At 35.2% G+C, this 17,135-nt stretch overlaps 1 protein-coding gene across 1 annotated transcript; it reads left to right on the top strand.

Moving 5' to 3' along the window:
- The first annotated feature begins 2,039 nt into the window (after positions 1-2,039).
- LOC132272454 (putative wall-associated receptor kinase-like 16) lies at positions 2,040-6,762 on the top strand. The gene is made up of 2 exons (XM_059773601.1): positions 2,040-2,904; positions 5,414-6,762. The coding sequence occupies exons 1-2, from the start codon at positions 2,040-2,042 to the stop codon at positions 6,637-6,639; spliced, it is 2,091 nt and encodes a 696-aa protein (XP_059629584.1). The 3' UTR covers positions 6,640-6,762.
- The last annotated feature ends 10,373 nt before the right edge of the window (positions 6,763-17,135 follow it).

The raw sequence follows: 17,135 nt of genomic DNA, 5'->3' as shown, positions 1-17,135 counted from the left end.
TTGGACCCTGGACTGACTCATGTGTCATGTCTTAACATAGGAAAAGACGGTGTTGTCCTTAGTTGACCTCGGGTTCGGTTAAGGACCCAGTTAACGGTTCGAACCTACGGGTTCGGGTCGTTACACAAAGCTTGTTTATTAGTTAATTGTTTGCTATCCTTGGGTTCTGTTCTCGTACTTGATCACCTGTGGCTCTAGAATCGAGGGGTATCACATGGTTTGCTTCACACGAATTGATATCGCATTTGGTTGGATGTGGCAATTACAAAAGTGAAGAATATTGACTTATTTGCTACTACATTCACCCTAAAAAAAGGAAAATTACATAGTGTCCACTAACTAATGTCACATATCAATCAAATACTCGATATTTAGCAAAATAATGAAAAAATGAATAACATTGTTTTTTCCATGTATGCAGGACTCGGTCAACGTGAAGTGGCTACACGTCCATCAGTTTGGGGCTTTCAATTGACGTCTGGTACTTAGGCGTCGACCGGTATCTCCAATATTTTGGGCTAGATTTATTTATGACATTAGTTATTCAGCACTATGCGAATACCTTCTTTTGATGGTGAAGTTGGGGAGTATAATTTTTTTTTTTTTTTTTTTTTTTTTTTTTTAGGATTCAGTCAATGTTAAATGGCTACACGTCGACGAGTTGGGGGCTTTTGGTCGACGTTTGATCTTAGGCATTGACTGGTATCTCCAATTTTTTAATCAGTACTATGTGAATACCTTCGTTTGATGGTGAAGGTGATGAGTGTGGTTTATTTTTCATGTATACAGGATTTGGTCGACCTGAAATGGCTACACGTCGACCAGTTGGGAGCTTTCGACCGGTATCTCCAATTTTTTGGGCTAGATTTATGTGTGACATTAGTTTTTTTTTTTTTTTTTTTTTTTTTTTTTACTCACACACACGTCTCCACCGAGACTTGAACCATTGACCTCTTTGGAAAGTAAGAGTCTGATCCACTAGGTCATTGACCTGTTGGTATGTTAGTTAATCAGTACTATGTGAATACCTTATTTTGATAGTGAATGTGGTGAGTTTTTTTTTTTTTTTTTTTTTTTTTTTTTTACATGACTCAGTCAACGTGAAATGGCTACACGTCGACCAATTGGGGGCTTTCGGTCGACATCTGTTTCTTAGGCGTCGATCGATATCTCTAATTTTTTGTGTTAAATTTATGTATGATATTAACTATTCAACACTATATGAATATCTTATTTTGATGATGAATGTGATGGTGAGAGAGTAAGCTATATTGTACACTTACGGCATCTAAACGAGACCAAGTATAGGTCAAGTAACGTGCACTGCATGTAAGAACAAGACAAAATGACTTCACTGGATTCGCGAAGGTGTCAGTCTACGTCCCATTAGTCTCGTAACCCTGTACAAGTGCTTGCATTTTTTTGTATCTTATATAAAACAACCACCATCGTCATGTGATTTTGACCAATTTGTTGATAATTAAAACATAAAAGATTGAAACCTGTGCAAGTAATACCAGACTTTACTTTAAATAAACAAACCAATCCTTTCTTATCCGCTGGTCGGTCTTATATTTTCTTCCGTGGTTGGTTCAAGTTTTTGGACATTGACTTGGTAATCACCGCATAAACGTTGTTATAATCGGAATAAAATAAGCTGGATGCATAATTTTGGTGTTCCGTCACAATATATGACTCAAAGTTGGCCAAACAAAAACTTTCTAGTTGTCACATAGAGAAAGACTGTTAAATAGTCAGATTAATTCCTATTTTTTTATAAGTTAGTCAAATTAATTCTAACCAAATACCTTTCATAGTACTAAGTAATTCAATTGAATATACATAGAGGCGTGAATTGTTATGGCTTTCACACCAGATGTGTATTGTTCTTCTATCGAGTCGGGAAGCCAAGACTAAGTCTCCGCCATATAGGTGAAGTGGATTAGATTTGGCCCTTTAATTATGTTCATATAAGAGTGAAACCAATTCAATTAAGGCTTAAAATTGAAGAGACAAGAAAGTTTCATGAAATAGAAGCCATGGGTTGTGCAATATTGCTTGTGCAACTCACTTTGATTGGAGCGATTTTAGCAGCAACACCAACGACAGCCGCAACTCAGCCCAACCCAGGTTGCGCCACCACCTGCGGAGACCTTAACATCCCCTTCCCATTCGGCACAAGCTCGGATTGTTACCTGGACCCTTCCTTCCTCATCACCTGTAACGAAACTCATTTCAACCCTCCCAGACCATTTCTGCGCCTAGGCACCATACAAGTACTTAACATATCACTCGATGGCCTAATGCTCGTCTCGTCTAACGTGGCACAAGACTGTTACAACCAGTCTGGTCTGGTTGAGAGACGCCCCGCCTCACTCAAGCTGTCGAGTTTCTTCATCTCCAACACGCTGAACAAGTTCACGGCCATTGGGTGCGACACGGTGGCAGTTGTTCTAGGTACTTTGGGGGAGAATTACACAACTGGTTGTTTATCACTATGTGATCATTTGGGGAGTGTAGTCAACCAATCGTGTTCGGGTGTCGGATGCTGCCAGACTGCAATACCACAAGCAGCAAGGGATTTTTCGGTGGGTATTGCGAGCTTAAACAATCATTCTCTTGTACAAGATTTTAATCCATGTGGTTATGCTTTTGTAGTCGAAGAAGCGGCTTTTAGCTTCTCATCGTTAGATCTAAAGGATTTACAAAAGAGAGAGACTGTCCCTGTGGTGCTTGATTGGGCTGTGGGAAATGAGACATGTGAAGAAGCTATGAAAAACTCATCAAGCTATGCTTGTCAAGCCCTTCATAGCCAATGCCTCAATTCAACTAATGGACCGGGATATCGTTGCAGTTGCACATCAGGTTATGAAGGGAACCCTTATCTCATTGATGGTTGCCAAGGTAACAAATACACATATATATTTATATACATAGTCATACATATATCTTTGTTCGTTGAAGATGAAATTTGTTTTTGAGCATGTAATTTTGTTTTGTTTTTTGTTTTTTTTGTTTTTTTTTTTTCGGTATTTCTACTAACTATGAAATTTGTTCTTCTAAGTGATTAAATGCATATCCACCTTCTTCTTTTTTATAGATATCAATGAATGCGAAACTTCAAAACCGTGCAGTGGAACATGCATGAATTTGCCTGGAACTTTTTCATGTGGTTGCACCGAAGGGTTTGAAGGCGATGGACTGAAAAACGGAACAGGCTGCCATCCCAAAGGTCAATCTGGAGGATCTACCTTGATTCATATTGCTTTAGGCAAGTTTTTGATATGTTCCATTGTCAAGTTCATCTGCTCCATAGCGTAAGCAAAAAAAAATTTAATTATATCTCAAGTTCCTATATACTCCGTGTAAGTCTCATCATTTCCTGACTGATAATTAAACTAGGATAGATAGTGACTTGTGAACATCCTACTATGTCATAAATGTATATGGGATAAGTGTGTGAAACACCCTAAAACATATAGTATTTTTATTTTTTATTTAAAAAAAAGTGCAAAAAATACTTTTAATTTTTTACATTCTTCAAAAATACAACTTCGATATAAATTAGTATTGCAATACCCATTTTTTCCTTTTACTCTTCCGAAAATATCCAAGGGGGTATATATGTTACTAATCTCATTGTATAAGGGTGTCATGTGCACATTACCTTATTATTATTATTATTATTATGTAAACTTTTTTCTTTATATATATCTCAAATAATTTTTTTTTTATTATTTATTTTTGAGAATTTGTAGAACAATGATTCGAATTATTTGAGATTTCACTTTACTCTTTTCTACTAAAATTTGTTTTTCTTTACCTTAGTTTTTTTTTTTTCGTACTAATACTATTAAACAAAAAAAAAAAAAAAAAATTCCCAATATCAATGTACACTAGTTCTCAGAGTTTGGAGCAGATTTGTTTTCTTTAGTTTGTACTTTATTTACGTTTTTAATTTACTATTTTTATCTTTACTTTCTTTTATATTTTTATCTTTAATTGTCCATTACCGGCGTTCTCCAATTGTGTTATTTTCAGTCATTTTATAAAATTATTTATTTTATATATTTTATAAAATGGTTCAGTAGGGGTAATTTAGTCAACTTAGGGTTTAAATTTGTCAAAATGACCTATTTGCATCAGATTAAAACTTTAGGGATATTTTTTGAATGTGAGGGGCATCATCTAATAGTGTCATTTTCAGTTATTTTATAAAATTATTTATTTTTATATATTTTAAAATATGGTTCAGTAAGGGTAATTTAGTCAACTTCAGAATTAAATTTGTTAGAAGGGTTTTTTTGCACCAAATTAAAACTTTATACTTGTTTTTTGCACGTGAAGAATGTGATATGCACTATATACATACTTTAGGAATATTTTTTTATACTTAACCTATATATATATATATATATATATATATATATATATAAGAAATTTCAACACTATTTAAAAATTATATTTAAAAAAAGTTAATATAAATATATATAAGATCCTCGTAAGAGTCAATCTAGACTTTGTGACTTTTAATTTGTTAAAGAAGTCAAGGTAATTGCATGCCGACATTTTTAGAACTAATGAATCAGCAAATTACAAGTTCTCACCTCACATCATCAAGTTTTGAAGTTCCAGTTTTATTAAAAATTTCCCAATTATTGTCTGTTGCTTGTGGGATAGAGGATTGTGACCATGAGTGCTCTATGAGCCTGAAATCACCCGGCTCATAGAGACACCAAGTAACTTATGAAGAAAAAGTCACATTAGACTTCTGATGTTTGGTCAACAAACGTAACCACTAACCGATATTCAACAATTTCTTCTGCAAAACCTTATGGAATCAAAATTTCAAGAATATCAAGACTTGCGTTTTTTACTTGTAAAATATATTTGTGGGCTGCAATCATTTTCTCCTCATCACCAGAGGCGAAAGAACAGACTTACCAGTAGAATCAGTACCATTTACTTCTGTAAAATGTTCTTATATTCACACTTAATTTCTAGAATGCTTTCTTGGCAAAAAAATTAAAAATAAAAAATTATAATTTTAAAATTGAAAAACATTATATTGACACGATTAGTTTTTTTAAAAAAGTGTAATTATTCATAAATCCACATGACTTGTCTTTAAGGACTAACAAGTTGGGTTGTAGTTTAGTGGTATTTCAACCTCCAAAAATAGAAGGGAGGGTTGAAGTGTGTGAGCTTTTTGGCAAGGAAATTTTTTTTTTCAAAGGACCAACATAACTCAGAAAATCGAAATCTTTCTTCATAAACTCGATCAGAATGTTATATTTATTAAGTTTTTTTAATATACATTTATTGATATTTTGGGTTGATCCTTTTTAGTAATGTTTTCACATTGTGACAGTAGAATATATTGCTAATGACTTTTCATTCATGTTAAATGCAGGTATAAGCATAGGTCTTCTTGCAATTGTAGTGGGGAGTTCTTGGATATATTGGATACTCAGGAAAAGAAAGCTCATCAAACTCAGAGAAAAGTTCTTCCAGCAAAACGGTGGAATAATGCTTCAGCAACAACTCTCAAAACATGAAGGCTCTGTCGAAACAGCTAGAATCTTTACCGCTGAAGATCTAAAGAAGGCTACTAACAACTACGACGAAAGTAGAATAGTAGGCCAAGGTGGGTTCGGAACAGTTTACAAAGGAGTATTATCAGATGATAGAATTGTTGCAATCAAGAAGTCCAAAATAAGTGATCAAACACAGATTGAGCAATTCATCAATGAGTTGGTTGTTCTTTCCCAAATTAACCATAGAAATGTGGTCAAGCTTTTAGGCTGCTGTTTGGAGACCGAAGTCCCATTACTAGTTTACGAGTTCATCACAAATGGAACACTCTCTGACCATATTCACAATGAAGACCGTGCATCCTTACTTTCTTGGGAAATCCGTTTGAAGATAGCAGCCGAAGCTACTGGAGCACTATCATACTTGCACTCCGCAACTTCTCCTGCAATCATTCATAGAGATATTAAGTGTACCAACATACTACTAGACAATACTTACGCTGCAAAAGTGTCTGACTTTGGAGCTTCAAGGTTGGTTCCTCATGATCATACTCAACTTACCACGTTGGTGCAAGGGACCTTTGGATATTTGGATCCAGAGTACTTCCATTCAAGCCAGTTGACTGAGAAGAGTGACGTGTATAGCTTTGGAGTAGTCCTTGCTGAGCTACTTACAGGAGAAAAGGCAATTTCTTTTGACAGGTCCGAGAACAATAGAAACCTAGCAATGTACTTTGTTTCTTCAATGAAAGAAGATCAATTGTTTCAAATTCTTGACACAAGAATGGTGAATGAGGGAACTGTTGGACAGCTCAATGAAGTTGCTAAGTTGGCGAGGAAGTGCTTAAGGATAGTCGGAGAGGAAAGGCCTACCATGAAGGAAGTCGCAATGGAGCTAGAGGGGATTATCCGAATGATGGATAGGCATCCATGGATTGAAGTAGATTTGTATCCTGAAGAAACCGAACAATTGCTTAATCAGAGTCTACCTTTAGATGGCTACAAAGATCGTGTTGCTAGCCATAATGGTTGTAGTACAAGTAAAACTACTGGCTATGATAGCATGAGGGACCAGATTATAGTGCCATTAGATGATGGGCGGTAGTCTTATCTTTTATTGTTTTAGCGAATTGTGTAAACATTCTATCAGTCATCGTAATCAATTTTGAGAGAGAGTTGCATTACAGACCCTTAATGATCTTTTTAAAGTTTATTACTTTTATTTCTGTATGTAATATTTATTTTTGTACATCTAAATAAAGAGCAAGTTATTTGTGTGCGGAAGGCTTGGGCAAATTAAGAAATTCCTAATATTGTAGCAGTTTATCCCAAATTATTGACCCCAAAAATTTTTTTTATAAAAATTTTACCTAAAATAATAATAATAATAATAAAAAGAAAAAAGTAACAAATGGACATTTGCGATGCATGTAGAGCCCAATATAAACCATTTGTTGGCTATAGTTTTAACCAACCATTGAATTTTATTTTAAATAAATTTATTTTAAATAAACTTATTGATTTCTTGAATGTTCTGATTTACAAGACCATTTCATTGATCTATTATGTTTTCCCAAAAATCATTGGACTTCCTAAATTGCAAAATATTTTTCGAGGCAATTCTCAACTACACACACTTGACATACATGCACATTAAAAGACAAAAGAGAAAATATTAAATTGGACAACACATTTAAAGACAAACATCGTATTACATAATAATTTTAACACTTCCATTAATGCCATATTGTGACAACCAATAACTCTCTAAAGTATTTAAATTTATCTCTTGAAAGTATTTTGGTGAAGATATCTGCAACTTGGTCTTCGGTCTTGTAGTACTTGAGATGAATCTCCTCATCTTTCATGACCTCTCTAATAAAGTGATGCTTGATTACAATGTGTCTTGTTCGACTATGGTAGACGCAATTTTTTGTCATAGCAATTGCAGATTTATTGTCAAACAAAATTGGAGTAGCTTCTCCTAGATTCTCACCAATATCTTCTAAAATTCTCCTTAGTCATTTTGCTTGTGAAGCTACTAACGATGCTAAAATATACTTAGTGAAAAGATTGCGCCACTGTTTTTTACTTCTTAGATGCCCATGAGAATATACCCGAATCAAGTGAGAATGCATAATTTTAAGTACTTCTCATATCATCAACACATCAAGTCAATCACTATAAAAAATCCAAGGAACTTTGTGTGATACTCCTCGATTCTAGAGTCACGGGTGATCAAGTCCGAGCACCGATCCAAGGGATACCAAACAATTAATTATATAAACAAGCATTTGATTACAAAATAAATATTTAAGAATAAATAAAATAGCAAAAAAGAAAACTAAATAATAAATCCTCCAAATGAATTATCCAAAACCTTAAATTATCATTACAACTTGGGAATCCATCTAGTGGACCCCTAATGATATTCCAACTGAAACAACTGAAAATAAACATAATCTCAAACTAAAACATAAAGAAAGTCCTATGTAGAACCGAAAGAATGATGTGGATTGTCTCCGCTCAGCACGAACAAACTCTATGTCTGGAACTGACGAACACCTGAAAAATAATAGTGAGTCAGGCCCACGAACAAGTTCTTTCTACGACAACCCAAACAGAAACCGGGGAAACTATTTATCTAACGCTAACCCTTGCAATAACTATATAATCCGTACATACATATACACACTAAAGGAATCTCACTAGACTATAGGGTTGCCTCAACATGAATAGTAGGTAACATGCAAAAACACACATATAGTGGACATGAGTACCTAGACCTAACAGGGCACACAACCATACTATATCCAGCTACACATCCCTGGCAATATACACACCCTATCCACTGATCCTGAGACTCAAGCTCATATCATGACATATGTCTATATATATATCTAATTTAAAGTAATCCACTATGTATCACCCAACTTGTTCAGCTAGGTGACCTGACACGAATATAAGTAGGACTTAACATTTTAGTTAATCCACTCCCTTCTATAAAATAGTTAGGACTTAACTGATAAGTTAATCCATCCCTAGAGTGCCACCATTCCATACTGGCGTACTATATCCACACAATCCAACAGTTGATGTAATAATTAAAGAAGTACATCAAATAATCCAGAATAACCATAATAATATGCTATCATGTTATCACAAAATAGGAATGACTTATAAAATTATTTAAGCTTCCTACATCACATACCCTGTGAGTCATACGCAGCGGAATGTACTTAGGAAAGTTTTAGATTTTTGTAAAAACAGATCCGTGTCGTTACCAAGTTTAATAATTTTAGCAGTTAAACAATTAATCGCATGCAGTAAAATAAAGCAAAGTAAAAAGTTAAAGATGACACCAGGATTTTAGCAAGGAAACTCCAGTTGATAAAATACGTCAACTGTTATGGGAAAAATCTCGTGGACTTATGCAGTCCAAAGTAAACTAATCCACTATGCTTAAAACAAAGTATACCGAACTTTGACTCTGGCTCATACCTTATTGTTGTACACCACATCAACCGTTGACGATTCTCTAGCTTTGCAACTTCCCATCCAACAGTAACTTGACCTCAGGCTTACACTTGATATTTGTATAATAGTAGCAGGTAGATCAGACAGCACTCCGCAAATGCTCCAACCCTTCCAAAGTGTGACTGCATTTACTTCTATTCTTCAATCGTCTAAATGATGTAGAAGAAGATCTGCTTTGTCTAATCGATGTTAATACGACTTTATGATCACGATCAGGATTTGAACACCACAACTTTAAACTCACTAGGTGAATATGTGTGTGTTCTAGGAAGACAACAGAAAAACCAACTTTGATTTTCTGAGAAAGATAAACTTCCTAAGGCTTTGTATGATATATGAATAATGATTAAAAGCCATGAATAAACCAATGTATATGACATGAATTATATAAAGTATAGAATGACCAAATCCCTCTGAAAATAAGGAAAATTCGTACAAGGGATTTGGTACAATTCTACAACAACTGGGAAACAATTTAGAAAAAAGAAACTGAAGTTGTATTGCAAACAGGACATCTTGAACCGGTTCAAGGAAGCTGAACCAGTTCAAGGTTGGCAGACCTGAATACTCGAATTCTTTCAGCCTTGTTTCATTCTACGGGAATTTCAGACTAACATGGTAAGTGTAGAATGTTCAACCTTGTTCATATTCCTTTCTAAAGCAATATTCTTACCCTTTTCTTTACAAACTCTTCAAGTATGGTAAGTTTGAACTCCTTCCCAGTTCTGTAGTCCATATCGAACTTGATGACTTGTCGAACAAGTAATTTAAATTACAACTCAATTTGGACTTGTTATATCTACGATAATTGCCAAAAATAATTAATATCTCACAATCTCCCCCTTTGGCAATTTTGTAACAAAACCCTAAAAACATTTTTTTGTAATCTACCCAAAGCAAAACAGTAAATTACATTCATTGTGAAAAAGGCAAAAATACGGAAATAGGAACACTGTTCTTCTTGGATTCAAGGCTTGACCTATTTCCTACATACTATCAAGCAACAACTACTAATGAAGTTTAATAAATAAAAATTTATAAAAACTCCCCCTTAAGTAAATATCTAAAATTTTATTTATCTCCCCTTTAACATCACATTTGTTCTCCCCCTTTTTGTAACAAATTGACAAAGCATAGAGACAAAAATAGAACAGATAAGTCCACCTAATTAAAGCACAATCCAAATAAGCATATTGAAGTCTTTGAAAGCATATTCCAGGAATATCCAAAAACTTAAACAAGTTGTGTAATAATTAAACAAAACATGATGTCATTATGCATGAGAAATTAACATTAAAAGCAGCACCATGTCCCCTCAACCACTCGGAGATAAGAAACATAATCACTAGTCTCCACCACTCTCTTCTTCATCCTCAGCCTCCTCATCTTCATCTGTATACTCATCCTCATCCGGAACCCCAGATGGCTATCCTCTCAGCTGTGTTATCTGTAGTTTGAGATCTCAAATCTCAACCATTATCTTCTCAAATAATGAATTTTGATGCTGAAGTAGATGAGAATACATGATGTTGGCATCAATTTTCATGAAAGTCCCTTTCGGAGCAAATAGCTGAGTAATCTCTGAAACTTGTGATGGCCCCTCATCAACAGATCTCCTCGCCTTTTTAGCATCCTCCCTAGCAGTCTTTGACTTGTTCAAAGCAAGAGGACCTAATTCCGTCATTATCGACTTATGATTAGCTTGGAGGAATCGGCACATTCTTCTTTTTTAGAATTTCTATGATGATCATTGGAAATGGAGAAGAGTACTTGCAAGAATTTTTTTTATAATGAGCTATGATAAGCTACACAATAGAGTAGTCAAGCAAAATATTCTTATTGTTGGCAAGAAAATACAATACTTGTGCTCGCTCCAGAGATAATTCATCCTTCTTCCCGAAGTAGCCCAGATTTGCCATGGCAAACAAGTTAAAGAACGCAACTTCATCAGAAAGCGGGCTGGGATGGTATCTTGGTTCACAGAGGAGTTAGGCACACAGAACAATCTGGGAAAAATCAGAGCCTGAAACTACCAAAGGCAGCGTATATCCCGACAATTGAAGATTTTTCGGAAGTCCAAGGATAGACGCAATAGCCTGCTCATAAACTGTATAATCAACTCCAAACAATGATACAATGAAGTAGGAGTCATGAACCTCATGGATATTAGCATAGAAGTAGCTAATCATATCCAGACAATAAACGCCTTTGTCAAGCCTAGTGAAGGAAAGCCAATCATGAGATTTGATGTAGTTCACTAGTGCTTGTCCTGCAGTGTCTTGAAGTTTCTAAAGATTAACATTCCTCTCTGTTTTTATCAGCCCATCCTTCTAAACAGAGGTATGCACCTTCCAAGCTTCTTCATTGTAAAAATGTGACTCTGTAAATTCAATCCTTCCGGTGATAGAAACTAAATGATATCTTATTTGAGCCAAGCTTGGTGCTTGTGAACCACTTTGGGGTTCTTGAATAGAGATGCCGGTTCTAGACCTCTTTGGTGGTCTAGGATTAGCAATCCCTTTCCCTTTAGTTTCTCTAGAGAATTTAGGAGCCATTTCCTTTAGAAACTTTTCCAATTTGAAGCTTATAACTCTTTCAGAAATATTATCAAACACTTGGTGTGCAACCCCAAAAGTGTTAATAGAAAAACTTGTTTTGATCTTCAATGCAACTCTGTAATCCCTAAGCACAATGAAGTATCAATTTCTTTAACCAACTCAACAACTTAACCAATCCTCTAAGATTTAAACCCAAACTCCATAACTTCCATTCAAACCCATTTTGTAAATTTTCACTGTTCACAATCTTCTATTCTTGTCTTTAATCTTATGAATATCATGTAATGATCATATATATCATGAATGAATGACAAAAATATATGATCTGATGCATATGGATATATCTATGTTCAACTTGGGTAATGACATGGAGTGAAGGAGGGCAAGAGAGATGGAGGGTAGTATGCACAAATGAGGCCTGAAGCATGTTTTAAAACCCAAATCCCGGGTTCTTGAACCGGTTCAACCTTCTTGTACCGGTTCAAGAAGAGCAGTGCACTTTGGTGCACAAGACTTGAACCAGTTCCACTATCTTGAACAGGTTCAAGATGGACAGTCACTTGAACCTTGGCCAAATGACATGCTTGAACCGGTTCATCCCTCATTGAACTGGTTCAAGACTTCTAGTCTTGAAACAACAGTGTATTTTTGAAAAAAAAAAACTTTTCCAATAAATTTCTAGAAAATTTTAACACATCGGTGATAAAAAAAAACAACTGAAAAAAAAAAAAAAAAATCAAAATCTTTTTGAATTTTTTTCAACTTTTTCTATTTTTTTTTTCTGTGTTTTATTATTATTATTTTTTAATAAAACTAAAAACAAAATCACCAATCATTAAAACCATCCAGTCAACATACGATTCAAAACCCTTTCAGAGAATTTTAAAATTATCTCAGAGAACAAATATTTGACTCTACAGACTTTTCAAATAATTTCAAATTTCATAAAGTAATCACAACATGAAATCAAACTTGCAAATTTTACTGAAAGATTTAAAAATTAATCTAGCAAGTTTATGTGTGTGTGTGAAATCCAATCTAATCCATGTTTAGTTGAATTCAACAGATCATTGTCTAAACCTTATTGATAAAAAAAACATCAAGATAAAACTGTTTTGAGCAATTTTTTTTTAAGTAAGGCAGCTTTCACTCTACAGAATAGTCAGCAATTCCCCAACTCAACTTATCTCCACTTTTCGCTTCAATTCAAAGTTTAATGGGAGGTTTTGATCAAATCTCAATAGGTAGCCTTTTCCTTAGCAACTTATTCAGCACTTTTTTCAAGCTGAATATATATTTTTTAATTTTTTTTCATTTTGTTTTTAGCTTCTGTTTTTTAAACAATAACCTTTATAACTTTTGTGAACAATAAACCCTAGTCAACACATCAAAAGATTTTCAACCAAATTTGTCAAAGATGGACTAGTGCATAAAGTCTATGAACTTAAGTGATTCAAATCTAAAAATCCCCTAAACAATGCAAATCATCTTTCATTGTATAGATTATAGACCAAGAATCTATTTTTATTCAAATTATCATCTGTCTCTATTTGCATTCAAAGATAGATCATAAATTATTCAAAAGAATTTTCACATGCATATCAAGAAGATTATGATCAGAAAATCAAACCCTAACCAAACCCTAACAAGGGATCCAATGGCCACAAACTTTTCTTTTTAACACAAGCCATGATCACTGAATTTTGTAGGACTCAGTTTGAAAGTGAAGTCCTCCTAAAAACTTGTTCCAAGGACTCAATAGGCATATAATTGATCAAATCAGACTTTTTGATCCACACAGTTCTCACTCTTATTTTCTGAAATTCTTTTTCTCTCTTTACCTCTTTCTTAAGCAAAATTTCAGTTCTAGAAACCTTAGGTGTCAATTTCTTTTTCCCTTTAGAACACACCTTGTTCTTAGCATGAGAATTTTGAGAATCAATTTTAGAAAAATCTTTCTTTTTCTTATGAAGGCATAAGTTATACTTATGTCCATTTTTTCCACAAAAAGTGCAATGCAACAACTTAGGCACATAAAACATATCAGAATGTGATGCATCAGGCAAACATAGTTTAGTCTTAATAGTAGGTTTAGCAAAAGTTATTTTATCTTGGTTATTAGAAGAACCTTTAATAAATCCTAACCCTATTTTATCATTCACATCATTACCCATGTTGATTATCTTATTCAAACTGTTTTGACTCATATTGAACCCTTTCAGTTTATCTTTTTCAGATTTCAATTCAATTTCAAGATAATCATTTTTTAAAGTAAGACATTCCTTCAATGAGTTAGCAACACTTACCTTCTATACTAGTAACCCCATTAGAACGTGGCATATCGACGACGTACATATCCTGACCAGGTATGATGAATACAATAGACCTATCATAACAATTAACTTGAGTATGATAGTGAGATAACCAATCCATCCCAAGTACCACATCATACGTGTGCATGTCTCGGACCAATAGATTAGCTAAATATCTAAGTCTACCAATATCTAGTGTCATAGGCCCATCACTCTCATGTAAAATGGCAGTATTGCCTAAAGGTGTAGAAATACCATGAGGTCTATCACATACTCGCGTCGTCATCCTAGATAATGTAACAAATGATTTAAATACAAATGAATTTGTAGCACCCGTATCAAATAAAACATGGCCATGTGTAGTATGAATAGGTAACATACACTCTACAACCTGAGGTGCCTGAACATCCTGTGGCATGGGGTTGAATACCCTGCCATAGTGTAATTGCTGCAGTGCCAGTCCCTGAGGCTGTGGCAGTGCTCGTAAAGCCAGATATGTCTGTCCCTGAATTCGTGAAATCTGTGGAGTGGGTAAAGGTACTGGTGCCCTCTGTCCGTGCTGCACATACTGTCCCTGTCCCTGTCCCTGTCCTACTTTAGGACACTGCCTGGAAGTATGACCAAACTTTCCACAAGTGTAGCAACTACCTTGGAAAGTGCCAAATGGCCTCCTCTATTGGTTAGCCTATGGCTGACCCTATCCTGCCTATGGTCCTCCATCATGCTGCCTCTAAATAGGTGCCCCATTCTTGTGAGCATCTGAACCACACTTGTACTTCTTCCAAGATTGTTGTCCCTGAAATTTTCCCTTATCTTTGTATCGGTGTCCATTGCCATTCCCTTTCTCAATTGACTAATTAGCAGAGTCTCTGTCACCCCGCTTCTCACCCCTAGCCTATCTAAAATCCACGGTCAACTAATACTGCTGTAAAGCGGCGTCTACCACCTGAGCATAAGTAATATAGGCTGGACTACCTGTAATAGCTCGCTTAATAGACCACCTAAGTCCTTTAACGAAACTATTACATTTCTTCTCCTCTGTATCCACCTCCTCTGGCGTAAAAAGAGACAAGTGCGTGAACTGCTGCTCATACTCTACCTCTGTCATGTTCTCCTGATCTAGATTAAGGAACTCTATCTTCATAGTTGTCCTAATTGCATATGGAAAGTACTTCTCATTGAAGTGAGCACTGAATTGATCATAGGTCAATGAAGTCCTCTCCTCTGCGGTGTTAACTGACTCCCACCACTGTAGTGCATCTCTGACAAGCTTGAAGGTAGCAAGCATATGCTTCTGAACCTCTGTGCACTGAACCATGTGAAGATGTTGCTCAATGTCCTTCTTCCACTGGTGAGCTACTTTCGCATCGGTGGAGCCTGAGAACTCAGGTGGGCTCCCCTTTATGAAAGAACTCCTAACCTTTTCCCAAGGATCAATCTAAACCATTGGTGCCAGTATAGGTGCCTGTTAAACCTATAGCTGATTCCGAAGTGCAATTGTTACTCCTGCTGTTATAGCCCGAGTAATGAGGTCATTGAGATGAGGAGGATACTCTGGATCTTTTCCCTGATCCTGAGTTTGCTGAACGTCCTTCTGCTCTTCATGCAACTGACCACCAATGTCCTGAAACCTAGGCATTTGCTACTCTTCCTCCATTTGCTGACACTGTAGGAGATCTTGCTTCCTACGTACCGCTTCCCTTTGCTGCCTATTATTCCATCTGGTTCTAACGTTAACCATTCTGTTAACATAGAAAGATAGACATTAACATGATTTAAACGAACCGTAAAGGAATACAACGAATCCTAAACTTAAGCTCTAAATAAGATAATACGCTGCGCGGAAGTCTTATTACAAAATAACCCTAGAGATACTGAACCTGGAGTGCTCTAATACCAATTGTGATACCCCTCGATTGTAGAGCCACGGGTGATCAAGTCCAAGTACAGATCCGAGGGATACCAAATAATTAAGTATATAAACAAGCATTTGATTACAATAGAAATATTTAAGAATAAATAAAATAGAAGAAAAGAAAACTAAATAATAAATCCTCCAAAAGAATTGTCCAAAACCTTAAATTATCATTATAACTCGGGAATCCATCTAGTGGACCTCTAATGATATTCGAACTGAAACAACTGAAAATAAACATAATCTCAAACTAAAACATAAATAGAGTCCTACATAAAACCGAAAGAATGATGTGGACTATCTCTACTCAGCATGAACAAACTCTATGTCTGGAACTCACGAACACCTCAAAAATAATAGTGGGTCAGGCCCACGAATAAACTATATATCTATAGCTAACCCATGCAATAACTATATAATCCGTACATACATATACTCACTAAAGGAACCTCACTAGACTATAGGATTGCCTCAACCTGAATAGTAGGCAACATGCAAAAACACACATATAGTGGGCATGAGTACCTAAACCTACCAGCGTATACAACCATACTATATCCAGCTACACATCCCTGGCAATATACGCACCCTATCCACTAATCCTGAGACTCAAACTCATATCATGACATATGTCTATATATATATCTAATTTAAAGTAATCCACTATGTATCACCCAACTTGTTCAGCTAGGTGACCTGACACGAATATAAGTAGGACTTAACATTTTAGTTAATCCACTCCCTTATATAAAATAGTTAGGACTTAACTGATAAGTTAATCCATCCCTAGAGTGCCACCATTCCATACTGGCGTACTATATCCACACAATCCAACAGTTGATGTAATAATTAAAGAAGTACATCAAATAATCCAGAATAACCATAATAATATGCTATCATGTTATCACAAAATAGGAATGACTTATAAAATTATTTAAGCTTCCTACATCACATACCCTACACATACTGAATCTTAAACAGATTGATATTTTATTATACAATCACGTAAGCATTCTCCATATACCATTCTTGCTATACATTTAATCTTAATTGTTAGAACAAACTAAAGACTAAATCCATCCACTCCTCAAAGAATCAATTAACATGCATTCTTATATTTAAGTTTGTTTAAAAAAAATTTAAACTCATTCCTAGTCCTTATTTGATGTTTAGGACTCCTCCAATTCAATAAAGAAAATAATACAACGTTGTTTCTGAAATTTCTCCAGGTAAGGCTCGAGCTTTTGTCCTAATTGCTCGAGCATCCTGTTTCAGGATC

Source organism: Cornus florida, unplaced genomic scaffold (genome assembly GCF_030987335.1).
Source record: "Cornus florida cultivar Cherokee Brave unplaced genomic scaffold, ASM3098733v1 CherokeeBrave_3.0.0_Hap2_Chr09, whole genome shotgun sequence".
Lineage (NCBI taxonomy): Eukaryota > Viridiplantae > Streptophyta > Magnoliopsida > Cornales > Cornaceae > Cornus > Cornus florida.
The sequence above is the reverse complement of the archived record's forward strand: the minus strand, read 5'-3'. Positions and strand labels throughout refer to the sequence as shown.

Coding starts and splice junctions, on each gene's coding strand:
- LOC132272454 (XM_059773601.1), top strand. CDS start 2,040: ATGGGTTGTGCAATATTGCTTGTGCAACTCACTTTGATTGGAGCGATT. Junction 2,905..5,413: donor TCTCATTGATGGTTGCCAAG/GTAACAAATACA, acceptor TGTTAAATGCAG/GTATAAGCATAGGTCTTCTT.